General features: G+C 49.4%; 1 protein-coding gene across 4 annotated transcripts; it reads left to right on the forward strand.

The window, feature by feature from the left end:
* Window positions 1-78: 78 nt before the first annotated feature.
* Window positions 79-19,560, forward strand: LOC121070808 (inner centromere protein-like). 4 transcript variants are annotated; one of them, XM_040558492.1, is made up of 20 exons: window positions 79-140; window positions 356-499; window positions 592-702; window positions 3,300-4,030; window positions 5,195-5,246; window positions 5,996-6,029; window positions 7,232-7,331; window positions 7,775-7,865; window positions 8,931-9,060; window positions 9,136-9,270; window positions 9,817-9,828; window positions 10,428-10,537; window positions 10,953-11,067; window positions 12,309-12,419; window positions 12,763-12,893; window positions 13,114-13,192; window positions 14,094-14,210; window positions 14,458-14,568; window positions 18,524-18,680; window positions 19,228-19,560. In XM_040558492.1, the coding sequence occupies exons 2-20, from the start codon at window positions 363-365 to the stop codon at window positions 19,431-19,433; spliced, it is 2,670 nt and encodes an 889-aa protein (XP_040414426.1). In that variant the 5' UTR covers window positions 79-140; window positions 356-362; the 3' UTR covers window positions 19,434-19,560. The 4 variants fall into 4 exon arrangements, with proteins under 4 accessions (XP_040414426.1, XP_040414427.1, XP_040414428.1 ...); XM_040558493.1 differs by having other exon boundaries at window positions 12,309-12,416; XM_040558494.1 differs by lacking the exon at window positions 9,817-9,828.
* Window positions 19,561-27,842: the final 8,282 nt, after the last annotated feature.

Below are 27,842 nucleotides of genomic sequence, written 5' to 3' on the forward strand. Positions count from 1 at the left end.
GAGGGGGTGATGGACGTGGGAGACAGCCAGTGAGAAGGCAGGGAGCGGTGGGAGCGCTCTGTGATTGGTGGTGGGGAGCATATTTAAGGCGGGGAGGGGGCTGAAGGCGTGAGGGTGAGGTTGAGCCTCGAGGCTGTGAGGTGGGTGGGAGGACTCCCAGGCCTTGGGGGGCGCCCTGCCTCTCCTCCCGGGTCTTGGGGGCAGCATCCATTGAAGGACCCTCACCTCCCTTCCCTTATCTCAGCCTCCCTTGGGGGCCCCCATCTCCCCTCCTGGGTTTCAACCTCCCTGGGGAGCCCTCTCCTGTCTCAGGGAGGCAGCGTTGCCCCCTTTCACCTCCCCTCCTGTGTTTCAGGGGAGTCATGGCAGAGGCTGAGGGTCCGTGGCGGCTGCTGGAGGTGTGCGAGCAGAGGTTCTCCCAGTTCCTCCACAACGCCCAGCACAAGCACCTGGCCTGGCTGCGGGAGGTGGAGGAGCAGGGCAGGAGGCTGCTGGAGAGGTAGGGGGTGGCTCTGGGATGCCTCTCAGCTCACCCAGGGTGTGGGATCACTGGGGGTCAACCTCTGTTTTCTATGTTTGTCTCCTCAACAGCAACTTCCAGGCTGAGCCTGGGTTAATGCCCAAGAAGCCGTCACAGCGGAGACACCCCAAGAAGCGTCAGTCTTCGTCTGTGAGAGATGAGAGCGAGCCAACCAGGAGGAGGTGGGTGAGGTGCCTTGTGCTGGTTCTGTATGGTATTGGAGGGAGAAATAAGATTTTAACTGTTCACACATACATACGTGTGAAATAGCCGCTCTTTTCTTGAGTTAGTAAACATTGAGTTGAAAAGGGCATGTTAAGACTATTCAACGTTGATTCCTGTGAAAGCTTGGAATGCAGTTGGTTATTGTCTTTCACTCTCAGTTTTTGTTGTAACTCTTTTGGTTGGAAACAAAAAATTATTTTTTGTTTGAAATTTTTTTTATTTTGCTTTATTTTTTTTCAGCACACCTTTTGGCCTAATGTTGCTCCTGGTGTTTGTTCACCTGAGAATGCAGCTTGCCACCAGTAACATGCAAAAGTGTCATGTCTGTTGTCATAGCTTAAGCTAACAGGCAGGAAGGGCTCAAAGGGATTAGGAATGAAGCTGAAGTGGAAGTTCCAAGCGACTTGTTTATAAATGCTCATACTGGAGGTTTTTAAAACTAGCCCTAATTAGACAGAAATACTAAAACTATGAGGGGAAGTGTAGGCATCCTATGATCGTGAAGGTCTCTGTGTTTTTTTTACTTTCTTTTCAGCAAATTTTCAGCAAAAGAAGGTAGGAGCAGTAGCAGTAATGTCAAGCAGCTGAACTTTCTCTTTACTTCTTTCTTCTTTCTCTCTTCTCTATCAGTCAGTAGGTTCAACAGAAAGCAAGCTAGGACTCCTTACATAGAAGATGTACTTATTTTGGGAGGGTTTATGGGGGAACTCCTCTTGCAGACAGTTGTCTGCAAACGGATGCCAACGCGGGATGGCGTTGGGCATGATGCTACTTAACTTCCTTGATGCTGTATCTTCATGGTAGCTGACTGCATCTGCTCTCATCTTATAGTTAGTGGTAAGGTGGTTGTGAGAACCTTTCCTTTAGAGAAGCATTTGCTGAGATCTAAAGGGAGACGTGCTGGTAATTGCTGTAGTGTGACCCAAACCTAGGAGCTGAACACATGGTAATAAACTGGTTTTTACCTTATATTTTGATAACTGTGGTGGAAAAGAACACAGAAGTTGGACAGGAAGTTAGAACTGAAAGAATGTCAAATTAGAAATGGAGGATGGAGAGAACAGCAAGAATAGTAAGGAAGCGTGGGAAGTTTGAGTGTGTGTGTGTGTGGTGAAGGAGGGCAGAAGAAGAAAATGCTGTGGATCTAAACAGGGAGAGCTCTGAGGACATACTGTTTGCTTTCAGGTAGCAGCTGGATGGCAGCTTGGCTGCTCCCCTAAAGGAGGTGACTCTTGTGTGTGTTTGTCTTCATTTAAACTTAATTTTGAGAAAGACCTGCTGATGTGATGAAAACGCTGAAAGGTTAGGTGGTCGTTTGTCAAGAGGAAGTCCATGCTGAAGCCTAGCATGTCTGTCCTGCAGGGTTGGGCCATTGGTGTTTCCCTTGCCCTGTCTTCCTCAGTATGTAGTTTAAAACCCATCTCTTAGCATGTTGCTAGTTACAGATTTCCCAATTAATAGTCTTTTTTTCTAACTTGAGTAAAAAGTCCCCCCCTTCTTGCTAGAGGTCAGAATGAGAAATTAAGAGAACAAACCTGGAAGGAGGGCAGAGGGTATTGACTTGATTACTGGCAGTAAGACAAATAGCTGCTTGCTGGTAGTCTTTCCCCAGAGACAGTGAGCTATCATTCACTTAACTAGTTCATGTCGCAGTGGGTTTTCTTAGCTGTGTTTTTCAGCTGCTGTGCATTTCCACATTGATTCTCCTCTTCGTCTTTGTTTTCAATCTCCACCCTTGAGCTACCTCCAGGTCACTTTGGTGATGGAGCCTTCATTTCTGTGGAGTGCTGAGGTTGTTCTTGGCTTGCTGATCAAGTGTAAGGCTCCATCTTCTCGTGTCAAGTTAGCTGATGCGGAGGAGAGGATTTCAGTGCTGAATTTCACTGGGAACCTTCCCAGTGAAGGAGTTGGTGGGGATTAGCTGAAGCAGTAGAGCTAGAGACACTCACTGAACCTGGCATTTTTCACTTAAATAACAGTAATTCAAGAAATTTGAGAGTCCTAGCTGTACAGGTGGTACTTAATTCAGAATTCGTTCCTGTCCCTGTACTTTGTGTGGGGCAAACGGGGTGGTGTTGACTTTATTGTCCTCTGATGTCAGCTCTGGCTGGGGCTGTGGGTTATCATCTGAAAAGGGCAGTGAGCGTCCTCGTACCTCAGCTGCTCCACTTTGTGTCTGCATGATGCAGCATTTAGTTTTGAGTAAATCCAATGTGCCAGGCTGGTAGCTGGGATAGTTGGACTGAGGGTCTGTGTCCTGTCTTCCCGCCTGTGGTGCGGAGTGGCAACATTCAGAAAAAATAATCCTGAGGGCAGTGAAGAACAATAAGGAGTAATTGCTGAATTATTCCAACTAGATCTGCCAAAGCATGTGGTGAGAGCTTCCAGGGTTCAGCTCCTGTGTTTAGCCAGTGATAAAAGGTGGGTTGTGAGAGGGAACAGGTGGAGGGAGGCAGCCTGTAAGTATGCTTCAAAGCTCGTCTGTTGCTTGTTCTGAGATCATTTGGGAATGGGAGACCTGTGTCACTTCACTGCAGGTTGTTTTTTATCTCAGGTTGTCCAGAAGGAGAAGCAGTGTCAAACTAGCATCTTCCAAGCCGGGTTCCCAAAGATGCCACAGCAAAGAGCAGCCCCAGAACCCCAGCGGGAAGGGGGAGGAGGTCTCTGTGCCCGACTGTGCAGCAAAGCCTCAGCTCGGTGTTAAAACTGAGCTTCCAGCACCGCCTGGGAAACTGCCTGCAGAAGTACAAGGTCCTGTGGCAAAAGCGGGTTGTGATGATGGTCCTCAGGCTGAGCTATCACCAGAGGGAGACGGTGCTGACGGTGGTGGTGCAGCCTTTAAAACGCTCACTGGGGAGCAGGTGCCCAAGGGGGATGCAGCTACTGAACGGCACGATGCTCCTGCTGTCACTGTGATCCCTGGCGAGCAGACAGCAAGGGACGGGGAAGAGGCCCCTCAAACAAGATCAAGTACCCCCACAACGGAGGCTGCTAGAAAAAGAGATCCTGCCACGCTCCGAGGAGATCTGTCTCCTCAAGACCTCGAAAAGGTGCTTTTCCATGATCCCAACTACAAAAGGACTGCAACGAAATCCAAAACACGCCGTTGCTCTGGATGCCAAAGCTTTGTGGGTGGCCCCCACAAAAACCGTAGGACTTCCTTGTCAGAAAAATATTCACTGGCCAGCAAAAGAGAGAGCATGATTCAGAAGTCCATCAGCAGGGCCATCTCGAAGAAGGCAGCAGCAGCACGAGAATCATCCTCTGCCTCCAGCAGAGTGAGCTGTAAGTTTCTTTCTGTTACCGAGCACGTTCATTTTGCTAAATCAGCTTCTCAGCTTTGCAGTAAGCAATAAGTAGCTGCGGAGTTGCTCATCCATGTTAACTCCAGCTCTTCCTAGTCTCCTCAGCAATCGACTTCGTGGCTTCCATCACTTAGAGTGCAAGCTTCAGATCCTTATTGCACTGTGTCTCAGGCTTTGCTGCATGTTTTGCCATGGCAGATGAAGGGGGTGTCTGTTGAGGTGCAGGGACTGGAGGCTGGCTTACACAGGTTGCAGATGGGTTTTAAAAAGTGGGATGGAAAATGCAGTCTGCCTGCTGCTAGCCGTTTGTATGGTTTGGCTGCTCGGTGGGTTGATCAGACGAGGCTATTGCATTCCCTGGGGAGGGGCTTTAACTCGAGTATCTTCTGCCAGCTCCTCAAAAAGTCCCCAGGAACTGGGTGTCTCTGCTTCCTGAACTTTGGCTCAGGTTGGCAGAGGAATTTGAATGCTTTTTGGGTGAAGACAGCCTAGATGGACAGAGAACTAAATAGCACAGTCATCCGAGGAAATGAGATCCAGAAATCCAGACTGTTCCAGGTAGCACTAAACTCCTCATGTCCCTTGTTTTTGCTGTTCCTGGGAAGGTTTTCAAATTAATGCTTTTTAAAATCATTGCTTCTGAAGTCAGATTAGCTTCTAATAAGGCACTAATGCCTTCTGGTATTTAGTTTTGTCAGCTTTGAGTCACGCCGTATCTAGGCATTTGTTAAAAACACTTTCATCCAAGAGGTGTTGTGGGGGGGGGGGGGGAATGGAGTCGGTGAAAATTCACCGAATCTCCGCATAAAACCGCAGGGAGGCAGGAGCTGAAGTCAATTGACTGGGAAATGCTATCACAGTGACACAGGCGTGAGCATGTTTGTGCAGCTGGAGCAGCCTGCAGCCAGGAGGATCTGCCGCTTCGGTTCTCTGCCTTCCCAGCCTACCTCAGCTTGTCAGTGACACTCGAGGGAGGTGGTGGTTCATGGTGTGGAAAGCTGAGATGAGCAATCAGCATGTTCCCTGGGAGAAGCCTGTACAGAGACCAGAGCTCTACCACGCACGCACTGCCACTGTTGGGAAGGCTCAGACTGAAATCCCCGAGCTGGTTTATGTTATGCTGGCTTCTGTTTTTCTCCTTCAGGTCAAAGCTCCTTGGAGGTTTTTGTGGAAGGAGATGTGACCAGCAACGTGAGGTGAGCATGGCACATAAAGCCGGCAGGAGGAAACCACAAAAAAGCACACAAGGAAGCTATAGGGGTTGCTTCTGTATTACAGATACAGGGCTGGTTTTGTAATTGACTATTTTAGGTGGTGTTGTCACTTGGGCTCTGATATTCCAATGTTTGTGCTGTTCAGATGCAGCCCCTCCTTTTCAGAAGCCTCTTCAGGGTACAGTGAGGCTGGTCACTGCATGAGTGCAGGATCTGTCCCTGTGCCACAAGCCCTGAGAGCCTGCTAGCAGTTGCTCTGCCTGGTGTTGGCTGCCATCACCTGAATCATGTCCTGGATTACTGGCTGTAACCAGCCTCTGGGTGCCTGGTGGTGCTGGAGGTTACTCAGCCTGTCGGACCTGACAGGTGAACAGGTAGTGCTTTGTCTTCAAAAGGTTCACAGCACTTCCTTTGGACCTGCCGCATGGAAATTCTGCAGACAAAGGGGAGGACAAAGTTCACTATTACGTTCAGCAGTGTGGTGGAACAGTCCATCAGAAGAATTTACATCTCCACCCCTGCATGGTCTGGCTCAAACGGGCTTGTGCCTCTGTCTGGATGTACTTAAATTTCCTGTACTTTCCTTGGTCCTGTAGGCTAGGTCTGTAGTTTTATTGCCTGTAACTCACCCTTCTGAATGCTGTCCTGGTAGAGGTGCACCAAGAACAAAGTAGCGTTTGTTTTATTTCGCAGGGAATTGACAAAATTTAAAATAGACTTTCTTTTTACAGATCTGGACCAGAACTGAACTCCCAAAGTGAAAAGGTGAGTTCTAAGGAACGACCTATCTTCCAACCGCTCAACAAAAGAAGCGTTACCACTGGAAGCAGGGAACGTGGCCCAGGGATTATTTGCACATCACTTCAAGCTCAGCAAAGGAGCCGCTGAGGTGGACGCCATGGCCATTCAAATACCTAGGCAGCTGGTTACTCCTGTTGGCTCACTGGCTGCTGGGAGATGGAGACCTTTTGTGCCTTGATAACTCCTCTAGGATGGAGTTTTCGGAGGTGTTTGGACAGGCTCCTAAAAGTCATCAAGCTTTTGCCTGTCATCTGGGCATGGTAATTGTGTGTATTCTTAGCTTGTCTCTACTGCCTGGCTGGCTTGAGCTGCAGAAGTCAGAAGGGCAGTTCAACTTACTGTGCTTTACCAGTAAAGTTACGTACGCTGCAAGCTTGTGTAAGTCTGCAACGCTAGCAAGACAAAGAAACCCATCCCATCCTTTGAGCTGGCAAAAACATCTTGCATGATGGTGCTGCAAACCAGCTTGTGTGAAAACTGGCCCAGCAGAGAGGGGCTGGCTGCCTCGGAGCAGTTCGTGGGGGCACTGGGAAGCGGCAGCGGTGGAAATGCTGCTGTGGGTGGTGGTGGTGGCTGGTAGCAGCTTAACAGGTAGGGGAAAGCATGTCCTGGGTGTGTGTGCGGGCAGCCTGGATGCTGTGCTTCAGTGACTCTTGTTTATCCTCTTGTGAATGTACCATAATGGCATTTGAAGTGCACAGTGATACCATAACCTGAGATGCTTTAAAGGGATTTATCTTTCTAGAATATCTAGAATTTGAAAGACTAGGATATTGGTACAGACTAGATATCTGCAGTTTGAAATTTGTCTCTCCAAAATGTATTTTTACATACATTTACATTAAATTTAAGCTGCTTGTCCCTCCTGAGGCACTTCGATTAGACTTCATCATCCAGGTTCACTAAAGCGTCCTGCTCTGGATGAGAAATACTGGGTAACTGTTGTTTTTCCTGTAGAGGCTAGTGTTCCTCGAGCAGACCCCCCTGTTGCTGCAGTGAGTCAGTTGGTGTACACCCAGCACAGCTCCAGCTGAGAGGAAGAGTCCCTGGGCTAGCAGTAGCGTTGTATCTGGGAGCAACTGGCTTTTTTAGGGCAGCGGGTGCATGACAGCCTTCCTCCTTTGGAGGAACTGTGCTGAGATAATGTTTGCTTCCTTTTCCTGTAGGTTCCTGAAAACTTCCTCACTTCAAGCAAAGGTGGAAAAGCTGCCAGCCCTCCTGCACAGCACTCATCTCCTCCTGAACAGCAGGCAGGGAATAATGAAGGTAATGTTGAGTTGTTCTTGAAAGAACACTCCCAGGCTTGGGGTCTCCCATGTGTTAAAGGGCCTCGACATCCCTTTCCTCTTTGGGTTTACATGATGTGAGGGTATGTGTCATGCTTATTTACTGCGCCTCGAAGCAAGGGGACATTCAGGCTTTTTGTTTGTCCCCTGTGACAGCTGTAGGATCCCATAAGCAGCTCTAGCTGGAGTGGAAGTAAGAGGACCTGGAGTCCTTTTGGTGGGGAGGTTGTGCCTGTGCAGAAGCCTCTGTACAAGAGGCACACTTCACAATGTACATGTGCAACACTGATATTAGAGGTAGAAACCTAGGCTTCTGCTTCTGTGGGTTGGTTACACACCATGGGGCTCTGAGCACAAAAGCTGCGGACAGGTAAGCCCTGCAGGATGCCTTGCACGTGGTGCTGACTACAGATTTCTTCACAGGCAGCAGTGTAAATCCAAACAATAAACCCCAGAACACGAACCAGGAACAAGCCCACGGTGCCAAGTCCCAGGAGAGTCCTTCATGCATCTGGTATGAGACACTTGCAAGGGAGAAGAGGAATGAACCAGTGGCATGGCTTGGCATTTTAAGTAGCTTGTTTAAAACCTTTGGGTGGGTGTTTCCCTTGCTGCCCTGCAGTGAAGTCTTGAAATCTACTTTGACCATTTGGCTGTGGAAGTTCCTTGTGACTTGAGCCTTTTTTGCTTCCCAGGCCAGACCTGGGTCCCAGACACATTAGTTCATGCACAGACCAGCAAAGATGACTAAGATAGCACTTATCTCGCAGCTTAGCTGTGACTGAGTGGTTCATAAAGGGGTGGTCTGGGAGTAGTTTCAGAAGGCAACATGAGCAGGTGACCAACCTATTTATTTTTATCTTGTGCAAGTGTCTGGAATGTCTGACTTGTTTCCTCACTGATTATATTATTGGTGTTTCATGTGAGATTTCAGCTGCTTTTAGCTTTGTCCTCAGCCTGACTCCTGTCCCTGTTTTGCTGGGGTGAATTTGCTGCAGGTAGTGGGTGGGAAGGGGGAGTAGCAGTAACCTCTGTTCTCATGTGGTTAATTAGTGATGTGTCAGGAGCTGCAGCCTTCCTTGGAACTGCTGCTGGGCTGGGCCACAGTTGTGCAGTGAGGTAGTCCCCTTGTTTCCCCGGGAATTAGGGGGTGCACATGAAGGCATTTGTGACATGGGCAAATCTGTGAGCATCCACGGTATTTATGAAGCGAATAAAGCTCTGCCAGTGGGGTGGACTGGACTGGCTATTTGGAAACATGGATTACATCCATCTTGTGTGGTTAATACCAGCTGTGACAGATACCTTGCTTGCTGGGAATCAGAGTATTGCATAAGAGTAGGAGTGATGTGTATTTATGGTTTGGAACTTGGATATTCCCCTTCCAAGTTGCCGTGTGTCCACTGTCCTCATTTATGGCTGGATGGTGGTGCTCCTGCTCCAGAGCTGGCTGGCTTCCTAGGAGGCCCGGTTCCTCTGGTAGCAGTGAGCAGGCAGAGGGAGCTGTGTAACAGCAAGTCAATTCTGACAAGACTTGGGGAGCGTGATGGTCAGCTAATACTCTTCCTGATGCCAACAGGACAAGGAGCTGTAAACAAAGAATGGGCGTTGTACGGAACGGGCAGCAGCCAGGAGGTCGTGCCCCTTTGGAAGACAAGCACGTCAATTCTACCAACCAGGCTCCACGTTCTGCCTCTCCAGCTAGTAAGGTCAGTGGGTCCCGCTGTCGTCTTTGCCTCCCTTTCCCTGGCAAGTACTTACTTCCCTCCATTTTTTCCTCTTAGGTTGTCAGACCCCTGAAAAACTTCCTGCAGGCAGTGCAGAGAAGCCAGCTACTCGCAAGCCCTGGGCCTGCAGGACATGGGAGTGTGATAAAGAACTTGATCAAACACAACACTCCCACCCGACCTGATCCGAAGGTGTGTCAGAGTCCCACCTCCCCTCACAGGTGAAGGAGAGGATCACGTATGGGGGAGTGGCAGGACAACTGCTTGCTTAGAAAAGCATGGATGTATTCCTCGTTCCGTTGGCTCCCATGGGTCAGCGTAGGTCCTAACAAAGAAGTCGTCCTCATGATTCTACCACTTTCCCAGGGGAGGGCAAATGGTCTTGCCTAGCTAGCATCACCTGCCCACAAACACTGTTATTGGCCTGGGGTTTTTAGCACCATCCCTCAAACTGTCCTCAAATGCAGAGAATTTTCAGCTGCTCTGTCTATGGTCAGCAGAAACACTTTATATTCTAGGATGGTGGGGAAAGTGGGAAGCTTTTCCCTCTGCAATGGGGCTCTGCCCTCGTGTGTTGCATGGTTGGCTGTTGCAGGGCTGAGAGATGAGCAGTGTGGGGTCAGGCAGTGGGTTCCCTACCATGTTACTGACAAGGAACTGCAGCTGAGAATAGGGTTAGTGTGCAGTGGGGTTCTAGTGCTTCATCGAAATGATGAATAATTTTTCTCTCCTCTACAGGGAGACTTTGTTGTAAGTAATGACACCTTTAACTGTGGGGCTGGAAGACTGTAAGGCCTGTGCTTCTTGCTTCACAAGCACTGACAGCTCTTTCCTCTCACGCTGGCATCCACGCAGCTCTCCTGTTGTCTGTCCAAAACTGTAAACTGGCTGTGCCAGGATCTCTCTGTAGGTGTGTTCTGCTGGGGAAGGGAACTACTAAGAAACCTTTTTGGCCTCTAAGCATGACTACTTGCATTCTACATCTTGTCCCTGATTTCTCCCAGCTGGTGGTGTAGGTAGCTGTGTCCCAGGCCAGTAGTTTTCTACAGGTGGCCACCCACATGCTGGGTAACTTTCATCTGTACAGAATGCATTCAGTCAAAAAGGACTGAAGTGTTTCTATCCCATCCCAATGACTCTTCTGCTCTAGGAAGATGGTGCACCTGAATAAGTGCTGCATTGTTTCTTCCCTACTACTCATTTCCCATCCTTGTGTGTGGGTGAATATGACTCTGACAGTGACTTCTTTGTTTAGCAGGCTGCCTAGCCTCTAGCTGCCTGTGCACAAGCAGCCTGAGGGCAGAAACAGGTCCCAGCAATTATTATAGTCTGAAATCATCTCCTTTCAGAAGAAGGAGCGACAGAGACTGGAAAGCCTGAGGAAGAAGCAGGAGGCTGAGGAACAAAGGAGAAAGAAAGTGGAGGAGGAAAAGAGACGGCGGCAGGCAGAAATGAAGCAGTGAGTTGGATCCCTTACCTCCTGCTTCTTCCCAGGCTCAGCACAGAATTGCCTTGAAGGCTTTTCCTGTGAGGCAGGCAGCACTGCTGTACCGTGCTTTGCCTCCCCCACTTGGAAGGGACCTCTAGCGTGTGATGGTCCCTGTGCACCCTGAGCAGTGCTGCTCATGGCTCGCTGCAGTAAGAACTGCATCAGTGCAAAGCACCTGCTGATTTCCAGTGGACCTAATGCAGATACGAGTTGAGGTTAAACTCAGCCAAAGCAAAATAACTTTTGGCATGATCTGTGGCAGGCTGCTGTGCTAAAAAATGAGCCACAAGCCCCTGGTACCAAGGCAAGTCCTTGTCCCCTGTCGTCCTCTGTGTTAGAGGATAAAACAAAGCTAACAGGCCCCTCTCGCACACGCACTGCCCAGAAAGAGGGAAGAGCGTCTGAGGAAGGCACTTCAGGCTCGAGAGCGGGTGGAACAACTAGAAGAAGAGAAGAAGAAGAAGCGAATACAACAGAAGACTTTACAGAATGATGAGAAGGTAAGAAGCCTGGCCAAGCTTTGGGCCACTCGGGACAATGGTGTTATGTCAGGGAGTTGTGAGACTGAGCGGGTGCAGACAGGCCACTGGCACGATGTGTGCAAGCACTGGGTTGCTGCTGATGGTGACTAATCAGGTGGTGGGTAAGTCTGCATCTAAAATACTTTGAAATTCTCTGTCTAACAAGGGGAGGGCTTTGTTCTCCATACCTCTGTAGTGATTCTAACTGTTCCTGTTCTGACATGCAGCATTTATGGTGCTCTGCATTCAAGGAATGTGGTAGCATCCCTTGACTGTCTTGTGAAAAGGCCCTGCAGGTGAGACAGTTACTGGGCTTACAGTGCACTCAGTTGTTTGCACAGTGTTGCAGACAGCAAAGCCATGGTGGCTACAGGGGGCTGCAGAAGCATGGCAGGAAAAAGAACGGCTACCAAGTGAGCAAGGGATGCTCGTGACTAGTAGATATGGTGGCGGCTGTGTGTGTGTTTGTATGGTCTGTTTTTAAAGCTTTGCCCTTACCCTTTTTTGAGGACCTATAGAGGTTGAGGGTGCCAGGATCAGCTGTTGATAGTTGTGTGCAGGTGGTAGTGCAGCTTCTGCAGGGCTGAGGGACGCTGTGCCTGGCTGACCTGCGTAGAGCTCCAGGGAGGTGGATGGTTGAGTGGACCAGCCTTTTGGGGGGCGGACTAAACTGAGCTTTGGAAGAGTCAGCCCTGGAAGAAGAGGAATTGTGCTCCTTTCAGCCTTTCCCAAAACCTGAGCAGCCAAAAGTACGTGTAGCCCTGGCTAGTCTGCTGTGCACGTGCCAGTGCTTTTATTGGGATAGACAGCTCAGGTAAAGGAACAGTGTCTGGGGCTCAGTCAGCTTTCAGATCCCCAATTTGTACTGCAGTTCAGTTGACAGCAGCGCTGCAGGCAAAACATAAACTAGAACCTTGTTCTGCAGAGAATCACACACAGGATGAAAGCATGTATTTTGGAGTTGGGTAACGGTCTCTGTTCTCTTTTCCAGACTCTCCAGGTGGTGGGTGTCTCTTCACATGACCTGTAGTAAGTGTCAGACTTGGTGCACAAGGTTGGTGCTAAACCCAGTGCATGTTAGCCTCTTGTTGGATGCTGGCTTCTCAGTTGTGAAGTCTCAGACCTGAAGTATCAGACTGGAGAGGCTCTCCCCATCCTCCATTTGGAAAAGGCTGTGATGTGCATCCTCGGGCAGTGGAGCAGACAAATGTCTTTCTCAGGTGCGCCTCTCACAAGTGCGGGAAGAGAGAGTGTCAGAGGAGTGGAGCAAGAAAAAACTGTCAAAGAAACCTGGAGAAACTGATGCATGGAAACAGAAAACCCTGAAGGTGGTAAGAGCAACTTTAGGTTCCTTCTGTGTGTAGAAAAGGAAAGGAATAGCAGGGAACCCGTGTACTGGTCTGCCTGGTGGAACAGGGAGAAGTTACTGCCAGGATCTGCAGAGATTTGGGGAAACAGAAGCATCTGTGCTGCGAGACTTCTGTCTAGACAGTTGATGTTGGGTTTGAGCACAAGGGAACTTGTGGAGACGGAAGGGAAATACTGTTCAACAGGTGGGCAGGCTGTAGAAGGTAAGAATGACATATAGCAAGCATGGGTTTTCTCAAAGCAGTCATTTCATATCCTACAATCTTTCCCTGTGTGAGTTGGTGGGTTACGAGGGTTCTTCTTCAGGAGGAAGATGAATTTGAGCAGCATGAACTACTGCAGAAAAGGAGAGAAGATAAAGTGAAAGAAAAAGGAAAGAAAGCTTTGGAACTGAAACATCTTGTAGAGCAGCGACAGGTGGAGCAAGTAAAGGAGAGGTATTACCCTGTTTCTATTCTGGAGAAGGGGACTTAGCAACAGGCATGGTGAAGCAGTAAATATAAACAGTATTGCTGGAACTGGGAGGTTGATGTGAGTCAGCCATGTGATGTGACGTCCCAAAGGTTTGGGGTGCTAAAGCAAGAGGCTATAAGAACACTAGCAGGGTGGGGTGGAACGTACTTTCCTGTGTAACTAAACTGTGGCTTTGCTCCCCAGGGATCTCAAACAGCAGGGGGGAGAGAAGTCCCCACAACCTCAGCTGGAGCCAGTGGTGTTTACTGAAAAATACATGAAGGTGGGGAGTTAGAGGTCTTGTGACAAATTTTGTTGTAAAGCAGTAAGGCCTGGAATAAGCAGACTTACTTTTTAAGATTGGATTTGCTTTCCAAGTCCTGTTACCATTTGAAGCTTTTTAACTTGTTATTACCTTATTTAGAGGAAACATATAATAAAACTGAGTCAAACATGATGTCCTTCTAAGGACTTGGGGTTTGTACAAGAATAAGTTAGTTCTGCTACAGAGTCATTTTTCTGGTCGACAGGTGAGCATTCTCAGCCTCCTAACATTAGTATCACAGTTCTGAGGAACATCTCCAAATTATGTTCACCGATGTTTAAATGAGCATGGGAATTAGTAAGAGATGCTTTAAAAATATATATATTCCTTTCCTGTATTTGGAGAGTGATCTCCATAACAAGCTTCAGGTATCATATAGCTTCATGTAACTTCATTTGCACTTGCACAAAGAATGTCATGGCTTAGTCTGCTTGTCTCAAAATATCACAGTAACATTTTCTTTCCACTCTTAAGTTAATGTCACTCTTTCTTCTGCCTTCTTCATTGGTTTAAAAAAGTCCCAAATGCTGCTACTCTTAAGGATAAATTCTTCCTTTCCTTTTTGCTCTTGCTGCTCTTATTCACTAGGCTAATGACGTCCAAACTTGTATTTTTTCCTATATAATTTTAATGAATGTCTGAATTATTTATGTATAACCAGCAACTGGGCTGGAGTGAGACACAGCAAAACTCATCCAGAAAGGGAGAAGCTGAATCTAATTCAAAGTGGCTACAGTTCCTGCCTTTGTTAGCTATGTGTTGTTCTTCCCTGCTAAGGATAGTGGCAGGAGAAACTTCTGGATAAAGCGCTTTGGGTTGAAAAGGAGCTTTAGCAGTGAAAAGCTTTCCTCTTCATTAGGCCAAAGAGAGCCCAAAAGAGCTGTACCAGCTGCTTGGGCAGGAGGAGAGAGTCAGGCAACCAGAATCCATTGCAATGACTTCTGATACCTGGGTGAGCACGGTAAAGGTGATAAAGGTGAGTGTGGGCTCTAGAGACCTTGCTGATCTGAGCAAAAGATTTTTTTGATCTCACCAAGCCAAGTCAGCTCTCAGTTCATCTGCATGATTTCTGATTTTTTTTATTCTTTTGCCATGCAGAAGAAGACAGGGACAGAGGATTTTATCAAGGGCCCCCAAAAATATGGCTAAATTCCAGAGATAGTCTGGTTGTTTTGTTTCTGTGAACGTGAATGAAGAATGACTGAATTCTTATGTCTTAACAGGAAGAAGATGATCTGGAGGAGCCCTGGCAGCAGCTGGCAGAGGAGAAAAAAATCAAGCAACCAGAATCATCCTCTGCTGCCTCCAACACGTGTCTGAGCAAAACCGTAAAGGTGAGCTTAGGTTCTAGTGGAGCCCTTGAAATGGGTCTGTCGTGTCTAATTGACTCCAGTGGTTTGGAATCAGCCTGCAAATTTATGCTTCCTCAGTGGTGAAGCAGTGAGGTGAAGGGAGATGAGCAGGAGGTGAAATCATTTAATGTAGGCTGTAGGGGGTTAACTGGAGTTTGTGCAGAGTAAGGACCGGGAAGCCTGTCTTCTCTGGTGCTTGGCCAAGAGCTCAGCACAGGAGAACCTGAAGGAAAAGCAAATCTTTTATCTTTGAACAGCTGTTGGGAATGACCACATGATGGCAGCACATCATGAGGTGTCAGTTTAGCCTGCAGAGCCTTTAGCTGCACTGTAGCAAAACTCATTCAGACCTGCCTGTAAAGTCTTGCTATTCAGCTGCTTGAATGTCCAGGAGTTTGAACTGGAGCTGTTTATTCCTGAAATCTGAAAGGGTGCAGAAAACACTGCTCAAAGAGCCAAACAGCCCTGAGTACATCCTCTCCCAGTAAACTCCCCTTCCTAGGCTCTCTTGTCCTGTGTCTGACCGGTACCTCTTCATCTTGCTGGACTTTTGTTCTATCTCTAATTTGAGAGCTTTGAAGAATAGAAACTAGACCTTCTGTGAAACACATGAATGGGTTTGAGTGGTAGAGCCATGCGTACAAAAGCCAAGTACTTGAAGGTATGTAGTATGTTCTCCTGGGGCTTTCCTACAAAACCAGGAGAAGAAAACTTCTTAAAGTGATCAAGTCACAGAGTACAGTGATGCTTTTTGTATTTCTACAGATATGTATACTTCCTCTACATTCTCTTATTCTTATGTTTGCATTCAGTCCAAGTACCCTGCAGATACAGGGTTCATAGAATTCCAGAGTGGTGAAGGTAGGAAGGGATGTCTGGAGGTTTTCTGGTCCAACTCCCCTGCTCAGGCAGGGCCACCTAGAGCAGCTAGCCTGGGACTGTTTTCAGACGGCTTTTGAATCCCTCCAAAGAGAGACTGCCACCTCTCTGGACGGCCTGCTCAATACCCTCATAGCAAAAGTGCTTCCTGATGTCTAGATGGAACCTCCTGGATTTTGTGCACACTCGGCACCACTAGAAAGGGCCTGGTTCCATCTTCTTTGCATCCTCCCTTCAGGTATTTATATATGTGGATAAGATTCCCACCTTGAGCTTCCAAATACTCTTGGCTTGAAGAGTCCTGGCTCTTCTGGCCATTCTTCATGGGAGAGAGGTTCCAGTCCCTTCATCTCCGTGGCCATTTTCTCCAGCCTGTCCAGGTCCCTCTGGATGGCAGCACGACCTGCTGGTCCATCAGCCATTCCTGCTTTGGTGTCATCTACAAACTTGCTGAGGGTGAGCTCTGACATCTTCTACACCATTACTGAAGATGTTGAACAAGATTAGACCCAGTGTTGACCCCTGGGGCACACCACAGGTTACTGGCCTCCAGCTAGACTTTGTACCACTGATCTCTACCCTCTGGGCTCGGCTCTTCAGCCAGTTTTCAGTCCACCTCACTGTCCACCCATTCAGACCATGCTCTGACGGCTTATCTGTGAGGATCTTATCAGAGGCAGTGCCAAAGGCCTTCGTGAAGTCCAGGTAAACATCCGCTCTCCCCTCATCTACCAGGCTGGTTATTTCATTAAAAGCTAATCAAGTTTGTGAAGTTGGACTTGCCCTGGGTGAATCCATGCTGACTACTCCTGTTGTTTGTGGGTTGTCTTTTTTTTGGTGGCAGGGGGTAACTTCTTTTGTCCTTGGAAATAGGTTCCAGGATGAGCTACTCCATCACCTTCCCGGGGGCCAAAGTGATCCTGACTACACTGTAGTTCCCCAGGTCCTCCTGCTTGCACTGATGCCTGCCAGCTCGCTCAGCATCTGTGGCTGCCTCCCCTCACATCTGCCTTGTTCCAGCCTTTCCCTTTGGCCTCTGGGACCTGGGCTGTCTGGAGGCAAAGCTTGCTGGTGAAAACTGAGGCCAGGAAGGCAGTCAGTACCTCAGCCTTTCCTTGTCCTGTGTAACTAGGTACCCCATCCTGCTCAGCAATGGGCCCATGTTTTCCACAGTCGTCTTCTCATTCTTTTCATCACTGATGTATTTAGAGGTGCCCTTGTCCTGTACATCCTTGGCCAGATCCAATTTCATTTGGGTTTCAGTTTCCTGGATGCTCGGACAGTCTCTGCATTCTTCTCGGGTTACCTGTCCTTGCTTCTGCCCTCTGTACACTTCCATCCTGAGTTTCTTTGGCCAGGAGTGCCTTGTTCAACCATGCAGGCCTCCTGGCACCGTTGCTTGATTTGTTAGGATGCACCAATCTTGAGCTTGGAGGAGATGATCCTTGAATATTAACCAGCTTTCTTGGGCTCCTCTTCCCTCCAGGGCCTTGTGCTGTGGGACTCTTCCAAGCAGATCCTTGGGGAGGCTGAAGCCTGCTCTCCTGAAGTGTGGGGCTGTCAGTTTGCTATGTGCCCACCTCACTGCCATCAGGAACCTGAATGTCACCATCTCATGGGCACTGCCCCCAAGGCTGTGACCTTCCTGTTCCCAACAAGCCACTACTTGGTGGTGAGTGTGAGGTCCAGGAGAGTACCTCTCCTTGTTGGTTCCTCTATCTCTTGGAAGCTGCCCTTGCTGCTGCACTCCAGTAAGCTCCTGGATTGCTTATATTCTGCTGTGTTGTGCCTCCAGTAGGTATCGGGGGTCTTAAGCCCCCCTATCTGTTTGTCAGAAGGCATCAGTTTGTTCTTCCTGGTCAGGCAGGCTGTAGCAGACCCCCACCAGAAGTTATATCCCTGCCCTCTTTAATCCTGACCCAAAAGCTCTCAGTTAGCTCCTTGTCTACCTGTCCCAGGCAGAGCTCTCTGCACTCTTTAGCCTCTCCTTCATATAAAGGGCAAGTCCTTTTCCACCTCTTCACAGCCTGTCCTTCCCAAGGAGCCTGTAGCCTTCCACTGCAGCTCTCCAGTCATGGGAGCCATCCCACCACATCTCCATGATCCCAACAAGGCTGTAGTCCTGTAACTGTACACACCTCTATTTCATCAGGCATATGTCCTGTACTGCATGCATTAGCATGCAGGCACTTCAGAGAGGTCCCCCAGCATGTTGAGCTCTTAAGGTTTTGGGAGGATTTCTCCATAGTGATGCCTTCTTGGTTTCTCTCTGTCGGTTCTGTGCTACATACAACTGTCAGGTGTTCTGGTCATCTCCTGTTCCTCAGCACAAAGCTGGGGGTCCCTCCAGGCTTTGACTGGTGCTGTTCCAGCCTGCAGCTTCAAAGTGAAATGGAGCCCTAGCTTTTTTTCCTGGCCAGGTACTGGGAGGCCCTTCATCACAGCTTGGGAGCTGCAGGTTGAGCAAACAGTTTGCATTCCCTGCTGTGGTACACAGTCCTGAGCTGCAGCTTGGCTTTCAGCAAGATAAGGTTTCAGAACAGAGATCAGACCCCGGAAAAAAAAGAGGAGGGATGTGAGTACTGCTGGGTGTTACAGGAAATCTCAACCCAAGTTACCTGTAAGTAAGAATATTACAGATAATGTGTAGGTCAAAGGCTTCCCATACACAGTTGAGTAACCTTTTTGGTCTCCTGTTTTTTGAACTAAGGATGAAAATGAATGTGAAATCTGCTTTGAAAGTCTGCTGTCTGTTTCTGGCTACCTTCCCTTTACTGTAAAATTCCTTGCCCAACATAGGGCATTGCCAACTTACCTTTTAACTTTTGGCTTATGGTCAGTGTGAGGATACTACCTAGATACCTTAATGCTATATTGCTGTGGGATCTCGTCTGGGATCTTTGTGCAGTCTGTTGGCCTCATTAGTGCCAGAGCTTTGAGGTGCCTGCGGGGGGTCAGACTGCATGGGTCTGGTTAGCCTGCCCTAGCAAAGCAACCTCTTCTGTCAGGCTGCAAGGTCTACTTCCTGCCCTAATAAGTGCCTTCTCTGTGCTTTCAGAAATCTATCTCCACATCCTGTTTAAAGCCCCCAAAGAGCACGAAGATTTTCAGGTCCCCCAAGGTAAATGAAAATAACTATGGGATGGATCTGAACAGTGATGATTCCACAGATGATGAGAGTGCACCTCGGAAGCCTGTCCCTGCCTGGGCTGATGGTAGGTGCCAAGTTTCTTTGGGCTCTAGTTCTTTCCTTGGGAAGTTGGAGCTTTCTGGACTTGCTCAGTGTCATCTCAACTTCCCTAAAGTGCAGTTCAGAAGTGTGTGAGACTGCAGTGCTGGCAGCTGCTGGCTGCAAGGGGGACCGGATCTGTTTTCTTGCAAGTGCTGTTGTGTTGGAGTTAAATCAGAGTCTTGTATGTGTGTTTTGGATTCAGGGGGTAAAAGAATGGTAGGGGCTCACTACTGATGAAGCAGCCTCTCCTCCTGAGGGGAAACCAAGATGTGGTAGGCTTGGGATATTTTTAGTGTGGTGAAGAGTGACTTAAGACAAGCACTGTTGGCAACCTGAAGATGGGTTTGGAGTTCAGAGCTTTGCAATGAACAGGAAAGCTGTTAATTGTACTCACTGCACAGGTTGCAACAGTTTTTTTCAGGTATGGATAGAGAGGAGCAACTATCTTGCTGGCTCTGAGGGAAGGGATACCATAAGCAGAGCACTGAGAAGCTGTTCATAAGTCTGCTTCTCTAATATGTTTTTTTAAGGGTCTCAGCTTAATCAAGCCATTGTCCACCAATACTATCACCCAGTGGATGTTGATGAGCTCTTTGGGTTAATTGCAAGCCCTAAGCTGGAGGATATTTTTGGCAAGAGCAAGCCTCGATACTTCAAACGCACAAGCTCAGCAGTTTGGCATTCCCCGCCTGGGACCAAATCTGCTTGTGGCCCCACCTGCAACTTCAAAAACTGAGAAAATGCGAAGAAATGTGTTTTCTTGACAGTGTGACGTATCAGGCTGCGTGTTTTTAGCATACATAATATTTACAATTTTAAGCCTTTATTTGTATAAAAACATTAAAGTTCTGTTGCATTAAACATTCCATCAGTGTTTGTCTCTCTTTTCCCTCACTATTGGGGATGGTGCTGGCTGTAGCTGGTGACTGTAGCCAGTGTGCTTTGAGGTCTTTGAGGCTGATGGCTGTGGTTTGTGCGTATTTGGAGACATCCTGCTCTCTTACACGCTTCCTCAGCTTACTTGCAGAATCTTTCACAAGAAAGCTATGAAATTGCTGTAGGGAAGATTAAAAATTTTAAATCAACGCAGGGGAATCATGAGTTTTGTAACTCATTTGGTAGAATACTTATGTATTTAACAATGTTTCTATCAGCAGGTATCTTTTGACCCTGCATTCTTGTGATCTGTTGCTACTGAGCCAGAATCTTTTTTTCTTTAGCTAGAGAAGTCTGTTCAGACAGCTTAAACCCTTGACAGGACATTTAGACTTCCTTTGTCTCTTTTTCTTTCTAAAGGAAAAATAGAGCCTCAGCTAAGTTCTTGGTGCTGTTTTCCTAGGAAGGTTGAGGGTAGGAAGGTTGAGGGTATAGTCTTGCAGACTATAGGTAGATTTATTTTGCAGTTCTCACTTGGAAAAGGGTAAGCAGCAAAGTGACTTCCTCAGGACTGTATTCATAGCACTTGCCAAGTGCCCCCTGCCTGTGCATGCCCTGAGGTGTGCTCGGTGGTGGCAGGCTGCCTGCAGTGCAGCCAGAGGCCCTGGGAAGTGGTTGCCTAGGGACTGCTGCAGTGTGCTGGGGCAGCTGCAGAGCATCCTGAGGTCCTGCAGTGCTGTGCAGGGCCAGCTGCGGCTCCATGCAGTCATCTCAGCTGCCCCTACAGCCCTCGCAGGGCTTGTCCTCAATCGTGTTCAAAAATCACTTCAGGTAGTTTGACCTTACTGAGTGTAGCAATGAGGAAGATGCTTGGGTGAAAAGGGAAAGCCCCCGATTTAAAGTCAAGTCCCACAATGGCCATAATAACCACTACTCCTTCCCATTTCTTCAGTTCTTCTCCTCTTGGGCTGTGTTTATGAGCACCAGAACCTCTGTAATTAAGTAATACATTGTGTTGCTTTGAGATCCCTTGTGCATCAGGCTAGCAGGTGCAGAGCTGGGGTTTCTTTCTGCAAACAATCAGGGTGGTGTGTCCCAAACCCTCACTAGTGCAGCTCTGTGCTGTCCTAGCACCAGACCAGGGGCACACAATCTCCTTGCCACTGACCTCACAGGGGCAGGTGCCTGAGAGTAAATATGGAAATGTGGCCACAGACTGGTTAAGAGCTGTTTAGGCCTGCCTACAAGTGTTCGAATGAGGTTTTGAGCTGGTCAGTGTGGTTTTGAGGGGCTCTATAGCAGGTGTGGGGTGGTTTCAATCAGTTCAGAAGAGTTTTCAAGTGGTGTAATAGAACGGGTTTACAGCTGGTTAGAGATCTATCAAAAGCTCTGGTTTTGAGCGCTGCAGAGCTCTTGCCTGTGGTTGAGACGAGTGGTTGAGACTCACAAGAGTGAGCGAGCAAAGCTTTGTAGTGTTTAAAGGCTGTTTAAAGCTGCTCACCAGGAGCTCCCTCGTGGCTTCTAGGTTGCCCTAGGACCTCTGGATTCCCCCAGCTTTTCTGGTTCCTCTTGGGCTCTTTGCGTCACTCTGGGTGCCTGTGGGTCTCGCAGTGAGTCTCACCTTTCTGGCCAGCCTGTTGGCTTTCTGAGGTGCCTTCAGGGTCCCTGTGGTGTCCCTGAGCTTTCTTGTTCTCCACAGCCCATCTGGGACTCTCTCATGTTCCCTAGGCTCTGTCAGGCTATTTCAGGCTCCTCTGAGCACAGATCCAGGCTGTCCCCTGCCAGCTGGCCTCTGTCCCTGTAGTGGATTTACATGGCAAGGTTTTGGTAGCAGGGGACCATAGGGGTGGCTTCTGTGAGAAGGATCTAGAAGCTGCCCCATGTTTGGTAAGGGCCCCACTGCTGACCAGATCAGAGCCAAAAAGCGATGTTGTTTTGCACCTCTGTGAGAGCATATTTAAGACGGGGGAAAAAAAAAACGCTGTGCCACACAGCAGCTGGGAGAGTGAGAGGAGAGAGGAACAGCCTTGAAGGCACCAAGGTCAGTGAAGAAGGAGGGGGAGAGGTGCTCCAGGTGCCAGAGCAGAAGTCCCCTGCGGCCTGTGGTGAGGACCATGGTGAAGCAGGCTGTCCCCCTGCAGCCCGTGGAGTACCACGGTGGAGCAGGGTTCCATGCTGCAGCCGTGGAGGAGACCACGGTGGAGCAGGTGGACCTGCACTGACGGAGGCTGCGGCCTGTGGAAGACCCCTGCCGGAGCAGATTCCGGGCCGGACCCGTAGCCCGTGGAGAGGAGCCCACGCAGGAGCAGGTGACCTGGCAGGAGCTGCTGCCCGTGGGGGATCCAGGTTGGAGCAGTTCGCTCCTGAGGGGTGGACCCCATGGTACGGACCCATATCTGGAGCAGTTCTTGAAGAGCTGCTGCCTGTGGGCAGCCCACGCCGGATCAGTTCAGCAAGGACTGCATCCTGTGGGAGGGACCCCACAGCACAGGGGACGAGAGTGACTGAGAAGGAGCAGCAGAGAAGAAGCGCTATAGACTGACCGTAACCCCCATTCCCCCGCGCCGCGCAGGGGGAGGAGGTGGAAGAGGGGGGATGGGGGGGAAGGTGCTTTTGGTTTCTTTCCTTTGTTTCTCGCTTCTCTAGCTTGTTAGTAATAGGTAATAAATCTTACTATCTCCCTATGCTGAGTCTGTTTTGCCCATCACAATAATTACTGTGCGATCTCCTCGTCTTTATCTCAACCCTTGAGCCCTTTTCATCGTATTTTCTCCCCGTTCCTCTTTCAGGAGGGGGAGTGAGAGAGCGGTTGTGGTGGAGCTCGGCCGCCCACCCGAGTAAAACCACCATAGTCCCTCATGGGTTTTCTGGGATTTAACATCGTGTTTGGGGTCGAACTGGCTTTGTTTGAGCCTGAACCTTGTGCCAGAGCAAGCAGTGCCCATAGAGCCGCAGACTTGACGTTCTGGTGATGAGCAGAAAGTTCACAGGAGGGCCCTTGCCAAAACCACAGCTGCTGTCAGAGCATTTCCACTCCAGGATGGGTAATCGATAAAATCATGAAGCCATTTCGGAGCCCTGTCAGGCTGTGAAGGGTCCTTGGGGCATCCGGTTCCCTGCACAGCCCCAGCTCAGGCATCAGGCTGGTGCTGCTGGCCTGAGGCTGGGGCAAAGTCCCTCACAGACAAAGCCAGCCTGGCCACAACAGGCTCTAGAAGGCTTTTTTTTTTTTTTTCTCCAGGCTGACTGCTGAGTAATTGACCAGAGCATGGTCCCTGGTGTCACCGCAGCAGACGCAGGGCTCTGGAGCTCAGGATATGAGCTGAGAGTCAGAACTGAGTTATGGAGGGGAAAAAAGTATGTATTTTCCATGATGAGAGCTGTGCTGGGCCCAGAGTGACCAGGAAGCTTAAGCAGATTTGTGCTTAATTAATCTAAGCTCTCTGCTCGGCTCCATAGTGGTGCTCCCAGTAATGGGAGAGAGAGCAGGCCATGGGCCTGGTCCCGTCCTGGGGGCTGCCCTGACCCTGGGAGGGCCCTGGGGCACTGCTGCTGACCACAGGAAGGAATGGAAAGGTGAAAGCGTGAGATATCTGGGAGAGGATCTATATTTAATGGTGGTAAAACCAATATGAACATTCTCCGTAACAAATACACGGCCAAAAACGAGAGTAAAAAGACATTGGGAACTGGGGCTCAGAAATATAGAAACCCTCATCAATATACAACTCACAATGAAAGAGCTGTGAAGAAAAATCTTGTCATCCAAGATTTGGATGCCTCCTCCTGGAAGAGGTCCTGCCTGGATCTGTAGTGCATGAACACCCTTCAGCTCCAGGTAGTAATTCCTACATCACTCAGGAGGATTGGCGCTGAGTCTGCACAACCAGCTTCTGGCCATGCACGTTAGAAGGTCCTTTCATCATTAAAAGGAGAAAATATCTCGTAAAAGGAGAAAATATCTCCTGTACCTGTCATCTCTTGATGCGTGTGCAAGCTCCAGAGCCCCTCACTGAGGAGTCCTGCTTGTCAGATGTGTCCTGTATCCAGGTTGTGTTTTCCTTCTTTCGGAGCAGCCAGCATCTGTAATGTCTCTTCATTTAATCAGGATTTCTTCAGCCTTTGAGAAGAAGAGAGATTTAATCTACCCAAGCTGTTGACGGTTGACCATGTCATTGTGCAGCCAGATACACAAAAAAAAAAAAAAAAAAAAAGGACAAAAAAGCAGCTAGCATTTTTTATTATTATTTTATTTTTGGTTTGGCGTTTTTTGTCCTGGTGTCATGTGGTCTGTTATCCAGCTCTTTCTACTCCAGCAAGCAGAGCCCAGGGAGGCTTGAGGCTCTGGGCCAAGGCAGCCTCTGCTTCATGACGTCCTTCACCACAGCCTCTGCAGGAGGCAGGTGGGGTGCCCGAGCATCTCACAGGGCAGCTGTGTGCTGTCTCCCAGGTCATTCTCACCCAGGTGCCACCGCTTGTCCACCTGGATCCACCAGCATCTGTCCTCCACAGCACATAGCACACGTTGGGGCTTACAGTGCCGGCGATCCCTCCACCTCCAGCCAAAGGACCGTCCTCAGGGGGCTGGCAGAAGCCTTCCAGTGGATTCCATGGACTCCTCCAGCCCTCCTGGTCTGCATCATCTGCCATGCCACCGCTTCCAAAAGGGAAATGGCACCAGCCTACAGCATCACAGCCACTGTGCTTGCAAGGATGCTCGGGCTCCAGGGCAGGCTGCTGTTTTGCAGCTCAAGGTACCTTAAAGCTGACCCCTTGTAAATACACTCCCGTGAAAGCACCCAAGGCAGTTGCCACAAAGTGCTTGTCCTGGCTCTCGTACAAGCAGTGGCAGACCTCCAGCTCACAAACTGCTGCATCAGAAGAGCTAAGGCCGTTTCTCAGCTGTTTTGAAGCCACGCTAATAGTTCCTGTGTAATCTTGGGTGAAATTTTACACCCCATCTCCTCCAGCTCCTTTCTGCATTCCTCATTTAAGAGCCCAAAGAGGAACTTGGGCAAAAGTGTGGAAGAGGATGAGGCTGCTCGGGGTGATTTCCAGTGCTCCTGGGACTGGGAGCACAGCTCAGCCTGGGGTCAGCCGAAGGAAAAGCAGAGTTCATCAAAGCCACCAGTTACCAACAGGAGCCTCTCCGGGCCTCTCCAGCTGCCCCAGCATCTTGGCAATGAGGTTGGCTAAGCTTGTCCTGCTGGTCAGGAGGTTGCTCTCCCAGCAGTAGATGTAGAAGACACGGTCAAACTCCACAAACACTTTGCCTGACACCCAGTCCAGTATGAGCTTCCTGGCTGTCATCATCTTGCCCAGGCCCACAGTTCCCAGGAACATGACGACTATGTGGGTACAGCCATCTGGGCTGGTCTTGAAGAGGCATAGCAGCAGTGGAGTAGCTGTTTTGCTCCTTTGGGATCTCCGTGTACCTCCATTCCCATGGCCACAACCTTGTCCTCCCATTGCTCTTCGTCGTGGTGCTTGTTGGCAGTCACCAGCTATGAGGACCTGGTGTTCAGGTTCACTCTATCACCGACCTGGGTGATGAACCCATTTAAAAAAAAAAAAAAAGTCCTGTCTCCACCAGAAGCCCATCAAGATCACAGCCAGCAAGGCTGCTTCAGCCCCTGTGGGACCAAAATAGCTGAGGCTGGGCCAGGTGGAGGTGCTGTTAAGATGGCCTTTGCTCACATCAAAGGTTTTGGTCAAACAAAAAAAAGCTTCAAAAGCCCAGGTAGCCTCAGGGTGACAGACCTGTGGTGCAGCAGGGTCTGCCCAGTTGCTGCCAGGTGGTGGGGCAGAGTGAGGAGCAGCCCCGGGGGGCTGAAATTCAGGTTAAACCCAGGCTGCAATCTCCTCTGAGCAATTTGCACGCTCCCGGCAATGAGCAATAGCCGTGCTGTTTTGTCGGCATGGGAAGGAAGTAGGTAAGGACAGCCCGTGAAGGAAAACCATACACATCCTTACAGAAGCCACGTCCTTTGCAGCACGAAGACAAATCCCACGAGAGCGAAACCTGCTTAACCGATTACAAAGCGTTTGGAAGTTGTAAAATCCTACCTTGGCACGAATGTGCTGCGTTCGGCTCAGAAAGCAGATTTGGGTTTTGGCTCTCTGCCACCAGCTGGTAATTACAAAGAGTGTCAGCCAAACTAAAAATGTATCTTGGATGGAAAGAGACCCAAAACAAAGTCAAATAAAGCCCTTTGTAAGTGCTGCTGCCAGGATCCTGGCAAGCTCCGATCTTCCTGAGCCTTACCAGTCCTACAGTGATGGCACGCAGGCCGGGTTGACTTAGTGTAAGCACATTAATGGCTGCAGAGTAGTTAAAAAATAATAATTAAGGATCTGTCTGGTATATTGAGAATGGTGCTGAGGAAACTGGAAGTCAGTTCTACTCCATGTTGATTTTATTACTTAAATACCCTCAGCACAAGAGCTGGGCATGTCCTGTGAGCAGTGAGGGAGCTGATATTCGGTGGTTCCCGTGAGAGAGATAAAGCCCAGTCTGAATATAAGGCAAATTTACTGAGCTGGGCTGTCCAAAGCCAGGGGACAGTCCCTGTCTAAGGGACTGGGGTGAGCCTGGCCAGTGGCTGTGCAGAGCTGGATGCATGGGGCAGCCCAAACTGCTCCCTTACTGCTGTTGCCTCCCAAAAAATATAGGAAGGGAGAAAAGCATCATCTGGAGCAGTCATCTGAAAAGTCAGCACTCTTCTGCTTGTGGTTTTGTGCCAGAAATGCTCTTTTTATAGGGCTGGACATCACAGGGGCACCCACCCATGGGTGACCTGGTAACGAGCAGGAGGGCAGCCCTAGGTGTTTCCTAGCCCCAGAGGAGAGGGAGGAGGTGATCACATCAACCCCCAGCTCCAGGAGAGCAGATTGCATCTCCTTCAGGGGTGCTCATAACCATCTCGGTGGTCCACAGCACCTTCGTGACATCCCCAGCAGGCTGCTGGGCTGCAAACACCCCTTCATTTGGGGGGGGAGATGGTTGGTGGGGGGGGCCATGAGCCAAGCTCTGATGCTTGGCCTTGAGGGCCATTAGAAATGAGCCCTGGTCGGGCTTATTTGCTCATTTATTTGCTGCAAATGCAGCCATAAATGGTGTACTAATAGATCCTCTGGAAGAGATTTGCAGCCAGGCATGGGTCTTATCTCTAATTACGTGTCTGGCTGAGCTGCATCTGGCTCCAGGGACGTCTGGGTGTATTTGGTTCCTGGAGCTCCTCTTGAAGCCCGCTGGGACCCTGGGCTACGAGAGGAGCCAATTAATACCCACCCCGGGGAGAGGCAGCCACGGCTGTGTGCCGTCTGGCTGCGGGCTGCCGTGGCTAGGAGGATCTGTCCCATGGGGAACAAACAGCCCCCGCCGTCTGGGCGATGCCACCAGGCCAAAATAGGGAAAAATTGGGTCGATCAGGCTGGCATTTTCAGCTGGGATGGAGGCAGCTCCACGAAAACAAGTGGGAGAAAGCTGGAAAAGAGAGGGAAGGAAATACAGGCAGGCTCGGTTTTGAAAGTGCCTCCTTTCCCAAATGTCATGCCCGTGTTATCGCAATGTTTCCAAAGTTTCCAGAGCATCCTTTTGTTCCAAAAGGTTCATTTGCATTTAAAGAAGCCAGCTGCAAGGGGTGGGGGGGTTGTGGGGGACGTCGCCAGGCGCACTAAAGATGGCTTTGCCCCCTCCCCGTATGAAATGAGCAGAGAACCAGAAATTATTGCTTCACATGGAGCAAAAACAATCAGCTGCGACTCAAGGTGTTTTCCAGGTCTGCAAACAAACAAACAAACAAAAGAAACAAAAACAACCCAACATTTCAGTTGGGTGCAGTCGCTCCTGGTTTGCTCTGGACCACCTCGTTTTCCCCTCCTGCTGACATGTATTTGGTTTCTGATTTCAGAGCCTGGCAAACCCTGATTCACCCCATCCCACGGGGGGTGCTCCCTGGGGCTGGGGGGTGCGATGAGGGCAGCCAGTGGGCTGGGGACCAGCCGAGCCCCGCCTTGGGTGATGGGATGCCACCCGCTGCCCCTCATCCTGCTCCGTCCCCCTGGGTGGGGTGTCCCCGGAGCGGGGGCATTGCTCTCCTCCACTGTCTCCATCGCTCTGGCGGCTCCGCATCCCGCTCTCCTGTTGCTCAGAGATGTGGAGGCAGTTGCTAAGAGACACCGAAACGTCAGTATCTGGCCCTCAAGGAAAAAAAAAAAAAAAAAAAAAAAAAAAAGGAAAGAAAAAAAAACGAGAGACAGAGAAAGA

Source organism: Cygnus olor, chromosome 5 (genome assembly GCF_009769625.2).
Source record: "Cygnus olor isolate bCygOlo1 chromosome 5, bCygOlo1.pri.v2, whole genome shotgun sequence".
NCBI lineage: Eukaryota > Metazoa > Chordata > Aves > Anseriformes > Anatidae > Cygnus > Cygnus olor.

What these genes read in the sequence shown, in the direction of transcription:
- LOC121070808 (XM_040558492.1), top strand. Translation starts at nt 363, where the DNA reads ATGGCAGAGGCTGAGGGTCCGTGGCGGCTGCTGGAGGTGTGCGAGCAG. An exon ending in GCAGGCAGGGAATAATGAAG is followed by an intron (nt 7,332 to 7,774) that starts GTAATGTTGAGT and finishes ATTTCTTCACAG; the next exon opens with GCAGCAGTGTAAATCCAAAC. An exon ending in GCACGGTAAAGGTGATAAAG is followed by an intron (nt 14,211 to 14,457) that starts GTGAGTGTGGGC and finishes ATGTCTTAACAG; the next exon opens with GAAGAAGATGATCTGGAGGA.